The sequence below is a fragment of the Protopterus annectens genome, chromosome 2.part0 (genome assembly GCF_019279795.1).
Source record: "Protopterus annectens isolate FY-2018-M chromosome 2.part0, PAN1.0, whole genome shotgun sequence".
In the NCBI taxonomy this organism is placed as follows: domain Eukaryota; kingdom Metazoa; phylum Chordata; order Ceratodontiformes; family Protopteridae; genus Protopterus; species Protopterus annectens.
In genome coordinates, this window is record NC_056728.1 from 1,147,823,088 (window position 1) to 1,147,844,360 (window position 21,273).

Here is a 21,273-nt window from a genome sequence, read left to right on the forward strand (position 1 = left end):
GTCCTCCATGTGTGCCCCCCAACCTCGGTCTGAAGCGTCCGTGGTGATGGTTTGGTTTGCTTTTGGTTTGTTGAAAGGCAACCCTCTGTTGGACTGGCAGGCTTGAGCCCACCACAGGAATTCCTTTTGAAGGCAAGGGATGAGTGGAATCAAAGTTTCCAAGCTGTGACTGTGCTGAGTCCATACACTTCTTAGGTACCATTGCAATTTTCTCATATGCAGCCTGGCTTGTGGAATTAGAATTATGCAGGATGCCATGTAACCCAGGGCCTGCAGGATTTTCCTTGCAGTCAGCTGAGTTTGTCTTGTCAGATTCTTGAAGTAATCCGGAAGTTGTTTTTGTTTTTCTTCTGTGAGAAAGGCCATTTGGGTGGTTGTGTCTAGATCTGCACCCAAAAAGGTTATTCTTTGGGATGGAACAAGTCTTGATTTTTGGATGTTGACTGTGTATCCCAAGGCCTGTAATAGTTGGATGGCATAGTCCAAGTCCTTTAACAAATTTTTCTTGTTGTCCGCTTTTATCAGGAAGTCGTCCAGATATGGGTAGATTTGAATCCCCTGAAGTCTGCAGTGTGCAATTACTGATGCCAGGCATTTCGTGAATACTCTGGGCGCAGTAGATAAGCCAAAGGGCAATGCTGAGAATTGATAATGCTCTGATCCTGCAAGAAATCTGAGGTGTCTTCTGCAACTTTGTCGAATAGGGACATGCAGGTATGCCTCCTTGAGATCTAGAGTCACCAGCCAAGACTCCTTGCCCAGCATGGGAAGAAGCTGCTGTAGGGTCAGCATCTTGAATTTTGGCACAATGAGGTAAGTATTCAGTGCGGACAGGTCGAGAATAGGCCTCCATTGATTTTCTTTTCTTGGAACAAGGAATAATCTGGAATAAAATCCTTGGCCTTGTTCTGAAAGAGGTACCTTTTCTATGGCTTTCATTTGTATTAATTTGGTGATTTGCTTCAAAGCCTCTGCCCTCTGATTTGGTGGCAGGTCTGGCATTCCTTTTCTTTTTGGCAATGTGGGGAAATAGAACCTGTATCCTTTGTCTATTATTTGCAGTGTCCATGAGTCCCTTGTAATGTAATGCCAATTTTTTGAAAATAAAGAAAGCTTTCCGCCCAATGGTGCTTCTAATTGAGCCCTGGTCGGCGGAGTCAAAATAAAGTCATCGAGTCTGTCCAGGTGTGGCAGTCGTCGTTGTTGTTCCTGCACTACCTCTCTGGTTGGGAGGCTGCCACTGATGGCCTCTGTAGGAGCCTCTAGCTTGCCCTCTACCTCAGGCACGCCTGTTCCTGCCTCTCTGGGATCTGTCTGAGTCCGGAAAGGACCAATTCTTAGTAGGCCAATTTCTGCTGAATCTCGGTGGTTGTACCTGCAGTAAGTCCTTGACTGTTTGCACAGATTTTGCCTTTTCTTCAAACTTCTTTAAGACCTCCTGAGCCGTGGAACCAAATAATTTTTGTTTTTCCATTGAAGCATCCAGGAGCTTAGCTTTAACATGGTCCGGTAGAGATTGTTCCTTCAACCAGGCATGCCTTCGTATAACTGCCCCTGTCATAGCTGACCTACATGAAGCTTCCAGTGCATCATAACCACACTGCAAAAAATGGTTGCTAACCTGCTGTGAGTTATGTACCAGATCCTGAAGTGATTTACGGTCAAGGGGTTCAGAGGAGGAAAGCTTCTTATACAATTCATCTAACAAATATTCTTGGTACTGAATCATATGAAATTGACAATTTAAAGCCCTCATGGAAAGAGTTGCAGAAGTATAAACTTTCTTTCCCCATCTCTCTAAAGCTCTAGACTCCCTTTCAGAAGGTAGAGGATTTTTAGCAGTGGCAGCTGCAACCCCTTTTGGGCCCTGGGAAATAGTTTCTGGGTCTGCTGTGTGGGCCTTGTACAGGTGTAGATGAGAATCCGGGACCCTGTAGTACCTATCAGGTTTGGCAGGAGCCGGAGGGAGAGAATCAGGGGCTGTACTAGCATCAGAGTACACATCATCAATAACATTCAAAACAGGAAGTATAGCTAAAGGCCTATGCTGTGGTAAACGTAAAAAGGTCCTTAATCTCTTTCTAGAATCAGAAAATTCCTGGCCCTGCCATTGAAAATGTTCTCTCAGAGTGTAGTGTCTCACCAAAAGAAAACTCTTCAGGAGGGGAGGCCGAAGGAATAGATTCTTCAGCATCAGAATCCTCGTAGGCCGAATAAGCCTCCTGCTGGTGTTCTGACAACACAGATTCATCCGTAGACTCATCTGAAGAGTGGGGGTCAGGGGGCTCAACCCTGTGCCTTTTCTCTGGTCGTGGAAGAGAGCCCCTGTCCGGGTGAGGTTGAGAACCTCTAATTAAAGAGATAAGATCCTCTGCTAGGCTGAGAATCTGAGAGCCAGTAGAAGGCCTCTGAGGGTTAGTCTTGGGAGGCAAAGCTTTTGCAAGTTTGGCAGCTTTAGCCCTAGAGAAGGCCTTAATGGACATGGATGCAGGGGGTCTGGCTGCACCACGGGCAGGAGTAGACTTGTCTAAAGGAATGGTGTCGGACATGTCCTGGACACCGGTTTCAGTAGGTAATTCAGTAACGGACTCGACCGGAGCCTCCGGGGCCGAGGTAGTCAGTTGAATGGATTCTGTAATAGGAAGTACCGAGGACTCTGTTTCAGACACAACCGAGACACTCGCGGTAGGCCTGACCGTGGTTTCAGCCGAAACTGCGGGCCACGAGGGTCGGTCCTTGTCCTTCCGTTTTTTAACCACATGCGAAGTCGGAGTCTCCGACGGCATCTTATACGCAAAATTAGCCCCAAAAAATTCCTCTGCAAACTCCGACCGACGTCTAAGAGTTTATCGGTTGAAGGAAGTACAGGCAGAGCAGGCTGAGACATCGTGGTCTGGGCCTAAGCAAGGGAGGCAGTAAGAGTGGAAATCCTTATGAGGTATTTGTTTCCCACAAGTTAAACAATTATTTACTTTATCTGACATCGGCTGAGGCAAGAAAGAGTCCCCAACGGGGTACTTAGCTTTTTCAAGTCTTGGTAGCTGAATCACAGGAGCTGGCCGACCGGCACTTGCGAACTGCTTCTGCTTCGGGCACCACACGGCAAGAAAGACTGAGGAAAATGGCGTCGGCTGATGCTTTTATACCCCAGACGCTCTGACGTCGGGGAAAGTGCGACATCAGCCGAGGCCAGACCCAGACTTTGGAATCCGGCCGACCGAAGGGCTGCCTGAGGCAGGACAACCCATATTTTATGACTGCAGATGCATCCTTGAAGGACATCTGTACTATGTTCATCGTGTTTCACTGTTGCAGTCATTACACTTGGGTTGAATCCCAAAGCTGAGGTTGGGCGGCTGGGTCTAAATAGGATTAGGAGTGGCTATGAGGCCCTGCAAAACAGCAGTGGCAAAGCCTGCTCTAGGTTTAGAGTAAAGAGGTAAGTGATAGTGCTTGGTAAAAGTGTGCACTGAACTCCCAAGTTGCAGCCTCCAAAATTTCCTTGGTTGGCCTCCAATTTTTCTCTTTTCTTGGTACCAGGAAGAGTCGAGTAAAATCCCTTTCCTTGTTCCTTGTTCCATAGATGGCACCTTTTCCACAGCTCTCATTCTTGCTAATTGAGCTATTTGTTTTAGAGCTTCTGTCTTTTGATTTGGTGGTAGGTTTGGCATTCCTCTTTTTCTTGGTAAAGTATGGAAATGAAACCTGTAACCTTGGTCTACAGTTTGTAAAATCCACTTGTCCCTTGTGATGCAGTGCCAGTTTTTTGAAAATAAGGCTAGCTTTCCGCCTAAGGGTGCTGCTATCTGTTCCCTGGTAGGCGGTGCCAGAGCCAAGTCACTGTGTTTGTCCTGTTGCAGTGGTAGTAGATGTGTCTGTGCCTCGCTGGTTGTTACCCTGCCACTGGCGTCCCCTGTAGGCACCCCCTCTGGATTGATTTCTGCCTCTTGAACGCCTATTCCTGCCTCTCTGTGCTTTAGAGGAGTCTGGAAAGGACCAATTTTTGGAAAGCCAGTTCCTGCTAAACCGTGGAGGCTGAACCTGTAAGAAATCTTTCACTGTACAGATTTCGCCTTCTCTTCCATTTTCTTCAGTACCTGCTGAGCAGGAGAACCAAATAAATTGACCTTATCCATAGGAGCATCTAATAGCTTTGCTTTAACATGATCCGGCAAGGCCTGTTCTTTCAACCATGCATGCCTTCTGATAACTGTGCCAGTCATGGCTGATCTAAAGGAAGCCTCCAGTGCATCATAGCCACATTTTAAAGAATGGTTACTAACCTGCTGAATGTTATGCACCATTTCTAGAACATATTTCTTATCTAAAGAATCATCAGAGGACAGTTTCTTAGTTAACTGATCAAGCATAAACTCCTGATATTGGATCATATGAAACTGACAGTTCAATGCCCTAGCTGATAGAGTAGCAGAGGTGTATACTTTTTTACCCCATCTCTAAGGACCTGGCCTCCCTTTCAGAGGCGAGGGGATTTTTAACAGAGGTAGATGCTACTGCTTTAGGCCCCTGGGAGATAGTCTCGGGATCTGCAAAAGGAGCCTTGTATAAATGGTGATGTGTGTCCGGGACCCTGTAGAACCTATCGGGCTTAGCAGGGGCTGGAGGTAAAGTATCAGGAGCAGTGCAAGCATCATTAAAAGCATCATCTACAACAGAAAGAACTGGAGGTATAGCTAAGGGCCTATGTTGTGGTAAATGCAAAAAGGTCCTAAGCCTTTTCCTGGAGTCTGAAAAATCTTGCCCCTGCCACTGAAATTGCTCCCTCATGGCATGTAAGGTTTCCCCAAAGGAAAATTCCTCAGGTGGAGAGGCAGAAGGAATCGACTCTTCAGCATCAGAGTCTTCATAAGGAGAAAAAGGAGCCTCTGGAAGGTCTGTATTGTCTGAATCATCAGAGGAATCATCCGAGGACACTGGCTCAGGGGGCTCTGCTCTAGGTCTCTTTTCTGGAGGTGGTTGAGAGGCCCTGTCTGGATGAGGTTGGGTTCCCCTTATTAAAGAGATGAGATCCTCTGCCAAAGAAAGCATTTGGGAACTGGAGCTGGGCCTGTGAGAGGGGGGCTTAGCAGGCACAGACTTAGAAGTTTTGGCTGCTTTAGCCCTGGCAAAGGCCTTTATGGACATGGCTGCAGGAGGCCTAGCAGCACCACGTGCAGGGGTAGAAACATCCAAGGGAATGGTGTCCGATAATTCCTGTGAAACCACAGCAGCAGGTTGAATTTCAGAGGCCGATTCTACCAGGTTAGAAGAGGCCTCGGTAGAAGGCAGGGATTCGGCTGAAGTTAGAACCGCTTGCTCGGTTTCGGCCGAAACCGAGACACTCGCGGTTTGCTTAACCGTGGTTTCGGCCGAAACCACGGACCGCGAGTGTCGGTCCTTTCCTTTGCGTTTTTTAGCAACTTGCGAAGTCGGAGGATCCGACGGCATAATGTACGCGAAATCAGAGCCGAAAAACTGTTCAGCAAACTCCGACCGATGTCTAAGCGTCCGTCGGTTAAAAGAAGCACAGGCTAAACAAGCTGCTACGTCGTGGTCTGAGCCTAAACAAGGTAAGCAGTAAGACTGGAAATCTTTATGAGGTATTTGTTTCCCACAAGTTAAACAGTTATTCACTTTTTCTGACATCGGCTGAGGCAAGAAAGAGTCCCCAACGGGATACTTAGCTTTTTAGAAGTCTTCAAAGTAGTATTCGGTAGTAGTAATCTCTGGATCTGACCGACCGGCACTTGCGAACAGCTTCTGCTTCGGGCGCCACGCGGCAAGAAAGACTGAGGAAGATGGTGTCGGCTGATGCCTTTATACCCGAAAAGCTGCAGCTGTGACATCGGGTGAAGTGCGACACCAGCCGAGGCCAGACCCAGACTTTGGAATCCGGCCGACCGAAGGGCTGCCTGACGACAGGACAACCCATTTGTAAGGACTGCAGATGCATCCTTGAAGGACATCCTGCAACAGCAGGGGAAATTTCAGTAGCAGATTCAGCCATGCTGTGTGAGGCCTCGGCTATAGAAGGTATGCTTTCGGCCGAAGGAAGAACCGTGGACTCGGTTTCAGCCGAAACCGAGACACTCGCGGTTGGCTTAACCGTGGTTTTGGCCGAAACCGCGGACCGAGAGTGTCGGTCCTTTTCCTTACGCTTTTTAGCTAATTGTGAAGTCGGAGTATCCGACGGCATTTTGTAAGTAAAAGCGGAGCCGAAAAACTCCTCTGCAAACTCCGACCGACGTCTAAGTGTCCGTCGGTTGAAGGAAGCACAGGCTAGACAAGCTGCTACGTCGTGGTCTGGGCCTAAGCAAGGAAGGCAGTAAGAGTGGAAATCCTTATGAGGTATTTGTTTCCCACAAGTTAAACAGTTATTTACTTTTTATGACATCGGCTGAGGCAAGAAAGAGTCCCCAACGAGGTACTTAGCTTTTTAGAAGTCTTCGGTAGTAGTAATCTCTGGATCTGACCGACCGGCACTTGCGAACAGCTTCTGCTTCGGGCACCGTGCAGCAAGAAAGACTGAGGAAAATGGCGTCGGCTGATGACTTTATACCCAATTCACAGCAGCTATGACGTCGGGTGAAGTGCGACATCAGCCGAGGCCAGACCCAGACTTTGGAATCCGGCCGACCGAAGGGCTGCCTGAGGCAGGACAACCCATTTGTTAGGACTGCAGATGCCTCCTTGAAGGACATCCCTTCCTTACACCCGAAGCACGGACCACCTTGGCACAATCACATCTTATCTCTACCCTACTGTATGCTTCCTCTATTTACACTAATCTATCTAAAAGCAACCTAAGGAAACTGACTACATCCTACCACAATATAGCTCGTTTTGCTACAGCACCCCAGTATAGAACTCACCACTGTCTAAACCTAAAACACTTACACTGGTTGGAACTTCCTAACAAGCTCACCTATCAACAACTCTTTATGACACATAACATTCTATATCAACCATCAAAGACACCTGCTCTTAGCAACCTCTTGACTCCTTATAATAACTTGAAACAGTTGCGCTCCGCCGAAAAGCTACAAGTCAACACAACTAGAATTACAAATTCTGCAGGTAACTGCCTTTTCTCCAACTCAGTAGGCAAAATATGGAATAACCTCCCCTCACACATTACCTCTCTAGCCTCCTTTCATCTTTTTAAAAAACAACTTTTTACACCTGAACAACTTCTGGCTCTGCTCTTGTACCAATCCTGACTAATCTACTTACTTCTTTTTACTATCATATTTCCTTATATCAAAACTGTAATCTTTCTCTGTGATCACAAATGACTTAATGACTGTACTGCTACTACTGTTCTCATATTTCATTAAAAAAAAAGGGGGGGGTTCAAACTATGTCTTTTATAAGTATGTATATAAATTTTAAACTATGTAATACCCCATCCTCACATAATTGTACTGTAAGAAATTAATGCCTTTCTCAATACGTAGATGGCACTATGTGTTTTTTATTACTTGATCTAGACCAATATGTATGCATTGTTGCTCACTGTCTGTGTCATAGGCATTAATTGTAAATGTTTAATTTCTATAACCTTGTTTTAATCTTGGAGCTTTTCTCCCCGGGCCTCCACTGAAAATGGAAATTGATCCAGCTGGACTAGCCCGGTCAACAAATGTAAAATAAAATAAATAAAAAAATAAATAAAAATTTGAATATGCTGAGGAACAGCAAAATAGAAGAAAATCAGGTACCTTCTGAAAATTAACCACACCTAGTTTTCCTCTGTGCTATCCTCATAAAAATCTTGGCAGAGTAGGGGGGGGGTGGCGATTCTCTTTTTTTGCGTTGCTTCCCCTGCACTGCACTGATATATTATGCAGGCGTGGGGATGCAAGACCCATAACTCATGCTCAGTACGTCAGTAAAGAAGGAAAAAGACAGATGAACACGTCAGTACTGTTATATAAAGGCATTAAAAAAAGGCAAGGAATTTTTTTTCTTAAATGATAGTGTAATTGCAATAATCCACTCCTGAGTATGGGTATATCAAGATTTACCCATTGTTAGCTTTGTTTAATCACTTGGGCTTCACCCTCGTGATCAAAACACGCCATACCTGTGGGTAAACCCTGAGATACCCACACCCAGTCATGGATTACTGCTTAAATATACCCTCGCAAATAAACTTATCCATCACTCAGCATGGTATTTCCAAGGCACTGTTGTAATAGATTCATAAATAGCAAAATAAGCACGTAAAAAGAAACTGGCTAATTTTTCACAGTGGAGCAGTTAAAAAAATAAGTGCTTTTAGTAAGTAAATATATTTTGCTACTGTTTTAGAAGTACTTTTAAGATAAAAGCTAGTCACCCATCTCCTGCACTAAAACACTATTTATTGCAATGCAACACACTTTTGCAAGCACTTAAAAAAAAGTTCTGTCTTACCATAACATTCCATCTGTGTTGGTGATATTCATTCATTCATCATTGACAGGATGTCGGTTCCATCCTCGGAACAGAGTGGCCTTACACCAGGCTCACGCCAGCCAAAAACTCTCGAGCCAAGCTTTTACCCATAGTACCTTTCTCCCTGTTACCTCAGATAGAGTTTGCCCTTTATCAGTAAAGCAAAGGCAGTTTCTGCACAACTGCCCTAACTCAACACTTGAACCCTAAGTATCCCCCAGGAGCCTTTCTTGGGGGATGGAGGGAGGGACGTGATGAATGAATGAAGGTCAACAACACAGATGGGACGTTATGCTAAGACGCAAGACACAACTTTTATCTGATGTTGTTAATGTTCACTTTATTCATCACTGATGGGACAGAGTCCCCTAGCTACCTTGTGTTCCTTGGGTAGCCCTTATGGAATTATATTCCTGAGCACCACTGAGCCAAAGGAAGCTCTTCCCCTGGAGACCAAATCCAATCTGTAATGAGTAATAAAGGTATGAAAACAGGCCCATTTTGTTGCTGCACAGATATCATCCATGGAGGCTCTAGAATGGTAGGCCACAGAAGTTGCCATCGATCTGGTAGAGTGCGCTTTGAATTTCTGTGGTACAGGCTTTTTCTCATGATGAGAAATATAGATGAGGTCACTTTAGAAACCGAATTTCCCATTTTAGGGCCAGAAAAGAAAATTAATAGTTGGTCTGATTTACGCATTGTTTTAGTCCTGTCCAGATAAAATCTCAATTGTCCATGTATATCCAATGAATTCAGACAGTATTCTCCTTTATTGGTAAAATTTTGGAAGAATACTGGAGATAAATAGTTTGATTAATGGAGAAATCCGAAATGACTTTGGGGAAAAAAGGTAATGCTCGTCCAGAGTGATACTCTGTCCTTGTGAAAGATTAAATACGGCCGTTTAAAGCACAGAGCGTGAAGCTCTGAAATGCGCCCAGCTGACGTGATGGCAACTAGAAAAAGGGACTTCCATGATAAGAATTTAATGTCACATTTTGCTGCAGGCTCAAAGGGGGCGGGTGAGTCAAAGACTGAAGAACTATAGTGAGGTTTCATGGAACAATAGGTTGTTTTACTGGAGGTCTAATGTGATAGACTCCTTTTAGTGTGTAATCGGGAGAATTTCCAAAACCATTATGAAAGTTTGAGATAGCAACTAGATGTACTCGTATGGTTGAGGCTACAGCTCCATTCTCGAAAAATTTTGATAGACAGTGTAGGACTACCGTAACTGGAACCAAATATGGATCTAGTTTCTTTTTCCTAGACCAAATAGAATATCTCTTCCATTTGTCTAGATAGAGTTTTCTGGTGGATGGGTTTTGTGAGGCAAGGATGATATCACGTACTGGAGAGGGAAGATTATCCTGCCTGGCGATTAGCGCAAGTGGAGAAACCAAGCTGTCAGCTTGAGACTGGTTAGGTTCGGATGACTCAACCCTTGGGGGAGAGAAATCAGGTCTGGAGATGGATCCAGAATCCACTGTTGGCATAAGTGATGTCAGAGGAAAGGGAAACCATACTTGTAGAGGCCAATAAGGAGCTATGAGGATCACTTTGCTTTTCAACCGAAGAGCTTTCTTCAAGAACTGGGGAATCAGAGGGATGGGAGGATACCCATACAGAAGTCCCATGGGCCAATCGGGTTTGGGCACCTAGGCAGCAAGACATTCCCCTGTGGTACATTTGACTGAAGACACATGGCAGAAGTGACATTCAGCTGCAGAGAAATGTTTGCAAATTCCCTGTGAGCTAAGAGAAGCACCAACTGCCATGTTCACAGCCATAATAACCAAATGCATAGAGGCAGAAGAAGTAATAAGTACTGTGCTCAGTGCACAGTACATACTTATGTAACTACAACATACAGAAGTGTGCTACAGCATGGAGGAAATCCTGTAGGTTACTCTAGTCAAATTTATGCTCCAGTATGCATTTTAGGTAATGTTCCCTAGACATTGTGAAGGGGGTAGTGGTTCACACACTCCAATTATAAAGTCACTGCCCATTGTGCACTGCATTTTATTGCCAGTGACATGCCCTCTATCCAGCCTGCTGCTGATGCCTGCCATCTCATGTTCCCCTTGGGGACTATGGACATTGTTTTCCCCTTGTGCATTTGGTTACTGAAGTTGTGGGCATAGCTACATATTCTTTTCTTTGCCCACAGGGAATTTGCACCAGCCATATTTCTCTGCAGCTAAATGTCACTTCAGCCATGTGTCCCCAGTCAAATGTACCACACAGAAATGTCTCACTGCCTAGGTGCCCGAGTTCAGGCCAATCGTGGATCAGAGTGTCCCTCGGGGACTCCTCCTGCGGGGGAATTAGGGCAAAATAGCTGCTGCATTTGTGGTTTGATGGGGAGGTGAATAGGTTGCAGCAAGGCTGGCCCCAGCGGCTGAAAATTTTTGTCGCTATGCTGGAGTTGAGGGATCACTCATGAGGCAGGAGAATACATCTACTCAGCTTGTCTGCAATCACGTTGTAATCTCCCGGGATATGGGTTGCTATCAAAAAGTGGTTGGAAGCTATCGCCCACTGCCGAATTCTCATGGCCTCTCAACATAGGGGGAAGGACTTGGTTCCTCCTTGTATGTCGATATACCAGACTACAGACATGTTGTCTGACTGAACTGTGATAATCCCAGAAGGAAGAACAGACTGGAATGCTTGCGACGCTAATAGCGTTCTCCTCAGTTCTAGAACACTGATATGCAGGTTGGCCTCCATTGTGGACCATATGCCTTGGACTGTCTTTCTCTGAAAATGCCCCCCACCCCCCTATCAGGGAAGCATCCGTAGTCACAGTGGCTTTGGGTTGAGAGGGATGGAAAGGGCGGCTCCAAAGTTCTGTCTCTGGCCTCATCCACCACTGTAGGTCCTGTTTGGAAAGAAATCTGAAAACACAGGGGGTGACGATTTGGGAACTATTGAGATAATAGAAGCCAGTGAAGTATTCTAAGGTTACGTATTGCGAGAGGCACTATCGGTATAGCAGCTGCTATGGCTCCTAGGAGTTGACGGACTTCCTGTGCTGAGGCTTTTAGTCACAGTATCACCTGGAGCTGTAGCCTCAGTCTTTGTTATCTGTTGTCTGGGAGAGATACTAGACAGGAGCGGGTGTCAAAAACTGTTCCTATGAACTCTATGGACTGGGTCGGTATAAGGTTGGATTTCTCCCAATTTACTGTTATTCCCAGTAGTCTCACCAGGGAAAGAGTGTATTTCAAGGCCGTTACCAATAGATGCTTGGTGGGGACGGTAAGGAGCCAATTGTCCAAATATGGAAATACCCAAAATCCCTGCAGTCTTAAGTGAGCTGTGACTACTGCCATGCATTTGGAGAACATTCTGGGGGCTGTAGAGTCCAAACGGTAGAGCACGAAACTGGTAGCGATTGGTTTCTAGCCGGAAGCGTAGTAGTCTCCTGGAGCGTCTATTTTGATGTAGTAATAAACATCCAATCGCAGTTTCCCAGAAATGGGAGAATGGACTGAACAGTGACCATCCGGAATTTCGTTTGGATGTGACAGACTTGTTTAAATTGCTAAGATCCAAAATTGGTCTCCAGTCCCCTGTCTTTTTTGGCACCAAAAATAACCTCGAGTAGAACCCGGATCCGCACTGGTCTGGTGGGACTGCTTGGATGACTCTTTTTTGACACAACTTTTTTTTAATTTCTATAGCTGCTTCTTTCCTTTGACTGGGTGGAACATTGGGAAATCTTGCACAGGTTTTGGATAAACATTGAGGGGAATAGTGTAGCCTCTGGTTATAATCTTCTGCACCCAGCAGTTGGTAGTTATTGAATGCCAGGCAGTGTGGTGCAGAGAGAAATGTCCCCCAACTGCTTCCAGAGGAATGCAATTGGGCCGCTCTTCAGGAGCCCTGATAGGACTGTCCAGAGAAAGAATCTCTGGGTCCCTGTTTACGTGGTCCTCCTCTGCCTTGGTAGCGGCGTCTTCCAGAAGAGTTACCCCTTTGCCCCTGGGGATATACTCACCACTTGTGTCACGAAAAGGACTTGCAGACATTTTGTGTCACAACTTTCCACTCCTCTGGCTCCTGGAAAAGGAACGCTGCGAGGTGGAAAATCATACAGCTACAGCAGACAGGGTCTTGCCATCCTTTTTCACACCTGGCTAGAGTGCCTTTCACTTTAGGGCTTAACAGGGAAATCACTTCAACTGGAGCGCTCAGGAAGGAAGTCTTAAAGAGGTCTCAAAGGCATATCCAGGCATGCCGTCTCGCAACTATGCCTGAACCCGCAGCTCTGGACTCCCCTTCAGTTGCATGAGATATTAACTGCATGGAGGAGTTAGAGATGGATTTCAGGGTTACGAACTGCGAGGCAACTTTGTCAGACACCTGTCCTGAGAGGGTTCCAGAGAGTTCAGACATTAAGTCTCTTTGGGGCCTCGTAAAATGCGCTAAATAATTCAAGGACCATATGGTAAAGGTTGACGAAGCAAAGACTCGCTTCCCTAACCTGTCCACTGCCCAGGACTCCCTGATGTGCAGGTGGTCAGTCTGACTTCAGCTAGTTCCTTTTTTGTGGCCACAGCCACCACCACAGCATCAACTGGTAAACCCTTTAAAACATGTGAGCGCTCCCCAGGAGGGGAAAGGATCTTGTCTGGACTCCTAGGGTTCGGCTCAACAGAATCAGGATTCTTCCAAGGGTGCTGCACCACGAGTTGGACTAGGGTCACCCAAGAGGTAGATGGGCCGGGCACGGAAAGCCTGTAGAAAGACCGACTCCTCGGAGGAAGGGTTGGTTGACTTCCAGTCACCCCTCGGTTTCAGCATTTCAAAAAGGATGTCCCCAAAGGAGACATCATCAGGAGGTGACCATGGGGACCATTCCCCTTCATCGTAATCCGTATCCTCTGTCAAGACTCCTCAGCAGAGTCTACGTGCTTCCTCTTGCACACCTTCTATGGTGGCTCGAAGAGGACTCTGAAGAAGGGGTGCCCTGCAAAAGGGTTTCCTTCCGCTCTCTCGTGCCCAGTGTCCCAAAGTGGTGGCTTGTGTCAGGTGCAGCTCAAGGGAAAGGGATGTCTGGGGTTCCAACACCGGGGGTCTGCTTCCAGAAACAAGTGCCTTCTCCATCGCTCGGAAAGCAGGTCTGCCCAAAGAAGGATGGGAGCCCGGAAATGGGGTCACCCAGCTCCGTTGAACCAGCCCCCGAGGGAAGAGCAGCAATAAGGATCGGTGCCGACAGAACCCCTGGCACCATGGATGGATCCGTAGACATGCTTGGAACCGTACCCTGGGCCAAACAGCCTGCAGCCCAATCCTGAACTTCAGGAAGGTTTAGTTCCAAAGAGACCAAAGGGACAGTTCCAGGGCCACAGTAAGGTCCACTACTGGCACCGAAACAGAGGGTTCCAAAAAGGATGTCGGGGCTAGAGACTTTGAAACCTGCCAGATCAAAGGAGGAGAGTACGAAGGAGTCCTTGGAAAAACAGTCCCAGGTCCAGCAAGTGGATGGGTCTTAGACAGAGTGGGTATCCCCCAGGCTGTCAGCAGCTGATCCACAAGGTGCACCACATCAAGTTCCGAAAGGCTCCTGGTGGATCTAATGGATACCCCCATTGGGAAGTCTGGTCACTCTAGGGAAAGGGCTATATATCTGTCCTAGAAAAGGGTCTACCGACAGGGAGTACCAGGTCGGTGCACTGGTGTCCAGCGACACCGCCATCTCTAGCTTGGAGGCAGGAAGCAATGTGGCTAATATAGGGGTAATGGGTACCGTAGATGGGCACATGCTACCGGAATGGGCAAGGATGGCTCAGTCACAGCTAGAGTTGATGTGATAGGTACCAAAGGTATGGTCAGTGCCAAAGTGCTACTCGGTGAGGAAGAAGATAAAGCAGTTTTTGAAGTATCAACTGTCGGTGCCATAGACAATGTCCATGTCGAAACAGGTGCCGAAGGTGGTATAGCAGTTGACAGAAATGAGGTCGGTGCAGTAGAGATTGACCTGGGTTCCAAAGATACCTTAGGTATTTTAGACTTGGCAGGCTTGCCCAAATCTCTGGTGGGTGAAGAGGGTACAGAGCGTGGTCTTTTCCTTTCTTTTCTGGGAGGGGGGCCCTCCTTTGCAGAAAGAGTGTCTGAAAAGGATGTCTTAAGGACGCCCTTCAGAATCAACTTACTTTTGTGCTCAAAATACCCTGACTGAATCTTTACAAATAGAACAGGAGGGTTGCACCGAGAGATGGGGCACCCTCCAAACAATACACACAGATGTCATGCAAGTCACTGTTCAGAATTTTCCTACTACAAATAAGAAGCTGCTTAAACCCAGACGTAACTTTCTTTTCAGATATGATATGCAGAGACACTCACAGGTTAAAAGGGGAAAAAAAGGAGTTTTTTTTTTTTTTTTGTAATACCAACAGTGGTATTTACGAAATACCACAAAGGGTAGGGAGAAAGGCTGTACCAGCAATGGTACCAAGACTACCAAAAGGTAAAGAGGAGAAAAGACTAATACATTCAGTGAAATTCAGACAAAGTCAAAAAAGTTGAAATAGCTTGATCGTGGCTTTATGGCTACGTGGCAAATGAGATCTGAGGTAACAGGGAGAAGGGTAATATGGGTAAAACTTAGCTCGAGAGATTTTGGCTGGCACAAGCTTTTTATAAGGCCGCTCGGTTCCAAGGCTGGAACCAACATTCCATCAGTGATGAATGGACTGAAGACTAACATCAGATCAGAACCTGCCAACTCAGACCAGTGTCACAAACAGATGCCAGCTCAAAGTCTCCAAGGGCAACAGCCATGATCCTAAGCAATGCAAAAAGCATAGCTGTGTTAGAAACTTTTCATAACCTAAATGTTAAAGACTCATTACTGCAGTACTGACTCTTTGGATGTCAGGGGGGTAATCCACTTGACCAAGAGGGGAATCTGGACATAGATGGCATAAATGGATGTCAGCTGAAGCCATCATTAGGCCTTTTCTTAGCAAGTTTTGGAACTGTTCCTAAGAGCCAAAACATGACCCAGCCAGTGATGCCTTCCAGGAGGGGCAGCACAACCAGAAAGACCCTCAAACAATGTACTCCAGGTTACTGTTGAACTCAGAGGAGGACTAAGCTTAACTGGTGGAAGAATGACAAGGTGAGGGACTGTCTGCGTATCCATCCCAACCAGTGGGTGTCGCAAGGATAGACAGGAAAGAATGCAACTGGTACTGCAGCTGGGAATCAACTCAAATATCTACAATTATGGCAAGTACCCAAAACATCTGTTCTACAGTCATCGCAATTCATTGTTGCACTTGTGACTCCTGGGGTGACTCCCAGAACTGGGGAACTGGCCTGCCCTTGCTAGAAGAGATACAAGGATCAACAACATGGCCATCGCCAAGCTGGCCCTGGAAATGCTGGCTAGGCTGTAATGCTCAGCAAAACGGTGAAGATATGGTCAGGCATATGTTTCCAAAAACGACGTCCTTAGTAATCTATTCAAACAAAGCTGTAGTAACAGCTGTGGTCCTGGCAGAATGAGCCTTTACCTTATTTGATCATTTTTACCAAAATGAATGTAACGAAAAATAATGCAGTGGACTACCTGTCTGGATATGGACTGTTTGTAGACAGGCTTCCCCTCACTGCCTTTGGCAAAAGCAATAAGGAGCTATCAAGTCTTCCTGTATTACTTTGCCCTGTCTGGGTAGGATCATACCTGCTTGTGCACATCTATGTAATGGAAGACTTTCCTATTTGTTCTGAGAGGATGGAAATCACTCTAACATAGACAGTTTAAAGAATGCTTTTAGGCATGAAAAATGGATTGGTATGGCCAGTGGCCATGCCCTTATGCAATACCAAAGAAGGATGCCTGCACATGACAGCCTGTAATTATTATACTGATCTGATGGATGTTGATGTTAACAGAACAGTTTGGGGTAGAAGCAACCAGTGAAAGGGTGCTTAGTGAGCTTCTCAACTACAACGTTAAGGTCTCTATTTTCAGTAATTTCTTTTTGGGAGGTCATAGTCACAGCACATCTCTGAGGAACAGTGTCATTAGCAAGTGGGAGAAAGGGGGAAAGGTCTACAGGCAGAAACAGCAGAAGTATGCATTCTCAGAGAGGCATAAGAGAGCCCTGCTTTGCATAGATCTGACAAGTGAGAACCGGATACACCTGTGCTTGTACTGGGTCCCTGTCTTCTGTCTCTGGAAGGAAGTGCTAAACTATCCACATTCTTAGCTTTAATGTCCACCGAAGCTTTGGGTGAACAATGGCCCCTTGTATTGAGCCAAGAGGTCAAAAGACAAGCTGAATCAAATTTCTTTGCCCTTTGCTAGTGTCAGCATAATGGAGAAACTTACCATAATAGTAGTTATTCTAGTGGATCACTGCTGCAGAGTAGTTACTGGAACTTGGCTGCAGGCATCCCAGTTTATTCAGCAAGATTTCTTGAGCTCAGAAGCCTTCACCCTAGGTGTAAGATGCTGATACAGCCAGAGGGTAGTTGCAAACGAATTTAGGAAAAGACTTTGCAAAGTTAATATACAGATAACGGAAATGTTTCTCTAGCACCTTGAGACCACAGTACACTAAAAGCATATCTGAAATGTTCACTAAAACAAGCTTTTAAATTTAAATCTTAAAAATAAATATAAAAAGACATCCACATTATAAGAAATCCTACCTGTATGGACTGCTGAAACCCAGAAGGACCAACATTACTAGACAGCAAATTAGAGTGAGCTTGCGGTGATGGTGTATTTTGGTAACCTGGCTGCAAAGCAGGATAGCCATATCCAAAAGGTTTTGCCATATTTGATGTTTGAGAAGCTGGGGGTGTAATTGCTGATGAGGACACTGGAGGTTGCTCTGCTCAAAGAAAATTGGAAAATCATTTTAAAACCATCACTTAGGATAACACTTGCTGAGAAACATCAACCACATGGTTATTAAATCATAACAATGTACCACAGAAACTCAACAGCAGCAGTTTCCTATCCATAAAGGACAGAAATACAAACCAGTAACACATTTCGTTCATTCCACTAATTCACCATAGCGCACCTATTTCAATACAAGATCTGGGGAAAAGAAGCCAGTGTCAGCGCTCAATGGGCGTAAGGCAGCAAACATAACCGCAAATGGAGTGTCATCTGAGCACAGCATCCACATGCATACACAACCCGCACACGCATACAGGCCCCTGGGAAATTTGTTGGATTGCTAGTTCACATACAGTACATGTCTGCAAGGTGGGAAGAAACTAAAGCTCCCAGTGAAAATGCACACAAAGGGAGGACATAATCAGACTCCAGAGAAAGCTCCCTATTGAAGAAACAAAGAATCAAACACTAATGTAGCAATAAAAATCCATAAACTACTTTGCTACCCATGCTAACGTATTTTATTTTTACAAAATTCTGCAAGTTCAGAGTTCCTGTCTGCATAGGAGACTCCTTGTATGAGAATCGTTGTAGTGATCTGTTAATTAAAACTTCCCATTCTGATGCAGAAGTAAAATGGAATTATCAAAAAAAAGTCTCACTGCATTTAGTTCTTCTCTCATGACACAGATATCACAATGAAAACAGATCAAAGTTCTCCCTATTGTCATTCAAGGTAAGCACATTAACTTTTGAGAGAAACTGAAATCCTGCTTCAAGGTTCAGCCCTGCAGTCTTTACTTCCTTTAACTTCCTTAAATCTGTTAGAAACTTCATGTACAGCTGTTACACACAGCTGAACCTCTGCATTAAGACGTCTAGCTTCCTGCATTCGGAAGAGAGTATAGCTATCAATAAAGGGGTTGCAATCACACAGCTATTTTAGGAGGTGTAACATCAAACCAAATATAATCAGTCTGTCTTCTGGCATGCTGCCGTGTCATTTTTCAAAAAAAAAAAAAAAAGGGGGGGGGGGCACATGCACAGCAGTTGGTCTTGTATTTTCCAAACTGCTTTACACAAACTTCTGCCCTCTCATAGTTACCAACCCCTCCAATCCATGAAACAAACATATGAATTTCAGTACAGGGACTGATGAGGAGCCCATTATCCTGCCCAGACCTAAAATTAACATTTAACTCAATTAAGGACCAAGCATTCTTGGTATATGGCCTCATCTTAGCTGGATGTTGAGAAAAACTAAAATGCTAAAGAAAAGAGCAACCTGAGAATGCACAATCAGCAGAAAGGCAACTTATGATATACAAATCTGACTCTCCAGCATTCGGTGTCTTGGCTCAATGGTACTTGAGCAGACTCAAATGGTATTAAGAGCCATTAAATCTAAGGTAAAATATTGTATGTTGCTCACAAGCCTCATATTGAATCTGGAATACGAGATAGAATACTGCATTATTTTGTACTGCCACTACCATGGTGTATACTTCATTAGCGTGTGTGTGCTACATATATTACTACTATTAAAGTCTTCCTCAGTGACATTTTCTCTGTTACAGGCTGTATACTGCCAAAAGCAGTAAGGGGATTTGTGTCTAACTACATATGAAACTTCACTAAACTCTGAAATTTGGTATTAGTCTGCCAATGCATGTTCCAAGGTTAAACATTATAAGCAGCAACAGAAACTTACAAGTCACTTCCACAAACTACTACTGCATAGGTAACTTACCATAACAGTAGATGTCTGAATAGATCGTTACACCTGAGACCCCAGTGCTAGGAGTCCTTTCCAGCCAGCCGGTCTTCAAACAGCTCAGAAGCCTTTCTGCTGGTGCAAAGTGTGGTGACAATGAAGCATGTAGAACATCCTAGTACAAAAGGGAGATGTATGCTGGTGTCATCTTCAGAGCTGTTTTGACCTGCCAAGGATTAGACAAAGGATAAATATTCAAAGTGGAAGGAAGATCCCTGACGAAGTACAGTTTTGTACCTACCATAAATGTAGATGTCCGATAGGTATGCATCTGCAGTCATCACATATGGGTTGTCCTGCCTTAGGCAGCCCTTCGGTCGGCCGGATTCCAAAGTCTGGGTCCGGCGTCGGCTGATGTCGCCCTTTCATGGGGTATAAAAGCATCAGCCGACGCCATCTTCCTCAGTGTTTCTTGCCCCAGATGCCAGGTGCCCTCAAAGGAAGGCTAAAGTTGGAGAAATGCAATAAATTCCAAACATGCACAGAAATATATATATATATATATATATATATATATATATATATATATATATATATATATATATATATATATATACACACACACATATATATATATATATATATATATATATATACAAAAATACACCATAATAGATAATCCCAGCAAGCTATGAGAGGGAAAAGTACCCAATAAATACCAAAGAGGCGAAGGAGGGAGGGTAAACCTGACTGCAGATGCATACCTATCGGACATCTACATTTATGGTAGCTACAAAACTGTACTATGTCCTTCAAGGATGCATCTGCAGTCATCACATATGGGTAGAATACCATAGCCAATCTGGGGGTGGAGGATCTATGTAAAGGATGGTGTAGCTAAAATGCCCTGCAGGACTGCCGTAGCAAAGCCTGCTCTAGATCTGGAATATAAAGGTAAATTGTAATGCTTGGAAAATGTATGTACGGAGCTCCATGTAGCAGCTTCTAAAATGTCCTTGGTAGCCACCCCTCTTAAGAAGGCTGTGGAGGTGGTTGTGGCTCTGGTGGAATGAGGTCTAATGTTAGCTGGCACAGTTTTTCCATGAAAGGAATAACAAAAACGAATGCAATTCCCTATCCATTTTGAAATTGTCTGTTTGGAAATTGCTTTTCCTTGTGCACCAGCAGCATATGCTACCAACAGCTGGTCAGTTTTTCTGTAGCTTTTAGTTCTGTCCAAGTAGTAGCGCAACTGTCTGTGTATGTCCAGGGTGTGCAGAAGTTTCTCCCCTTTGTTTTGTGGATTTGGAAAGAAGGTAGGCAGATGAATAGCTTGGTTTAATGAGACCCTGGATACCATCTTTGGCATAAATGAAGGATTGGTTCTCAATGAGACTCTGTCCTGATGAAAAATAAGAAATGGCTGTACTGCCACGAGGGCCTGTAACTCAGATACTCTTCTTGCGGAGGTTATGGCCAGAAGGAAGGCGGTCTTCCAAGACAGGAACTGTAGTTCTGCAGATGCTGCTGGTTCAAAGGGAGGCAGAGTTAGTTTTTCCAACACGAAGTTAAGGTCCCAAGTAGGCACTGGAGGTTTCCTCGGAGGATTGATTTTTTAATTCCTCTTAGAAACTGTCTTAGGAGAGGATGAGAAAAGACAGGTGGATCAGTATTGTACTCTGCTGAAATTGCTGAAGCATGAATTTTAATGGAAGAGTAAGACAGGCCATTGTGGAGCATTTCTGCCAAGTATTCCAGGATATGTGCCATGTTCATCACTGTCGCATCCAGGCCCACTGTGGTGCTCCAAGTGTGAAATCTTTTCCATTTTGCTGAATATGCCTTTCTTGTGGAAGGCCTGCGAGCTTCCATGATGATATCCTTCACTCTCTTGGATAGCTTATCCTGAGGAGGAGTCAAGGTATTTTCCAGGCTGTTAGTTGCAAGGTTTTCAGGTTGGAATGCAGAGTTTTGTAATTGTGCTGTGTCAGGAGAAGTGGCCATTGAGGAAGAGGCCAAGGTTTCGTGCGTGACATGCTCTTTAACAGTGGGTACCAGTGCTGTCTTGGCCAGTCCGGAGCTATCAGAATCACTTTTGGCTGCTCTGTCCTGATCTTCAGTAAGACCTTGGTCATTAATGGAAGAGGTGGAAATGCATACACTGTTAGAGTTCTCCCGCTGAAAGATAGGGCATCCACTTTCCATGCTTGTGGGTGGTATGTCCTTGAGCAGAATTTCT

General features: G+C 45.1%; 1 protein-coding gene across 5 annotated transcripts in view; it reads right to left on the reverse strand.

Annotated features, from left to right (window-relative positions):
* LOC122793381 (protein transport protein Sec24B-like) overlaps window positions 1–21,273 on the reverse strand; it is a 2,932,722-nt gene that overhangs the window by 2,346,699 nt on the left and 564,750 nt on the right. For all 5 annotated transcript variants that reach the window (XM_044061340.1, XM_044061338.1, XM_044061337.1 and 2 more), the window contains one exon: window positions 17,122–17,306. In XM_044061340.1, coding sequence (XP_043917275.1) covers window positions 17,122–17,306 — 185 coding nt within the window. The remainder of the gene's footprint in view (window positions 1–17,121; window positions 17,307–21,273) is intronic.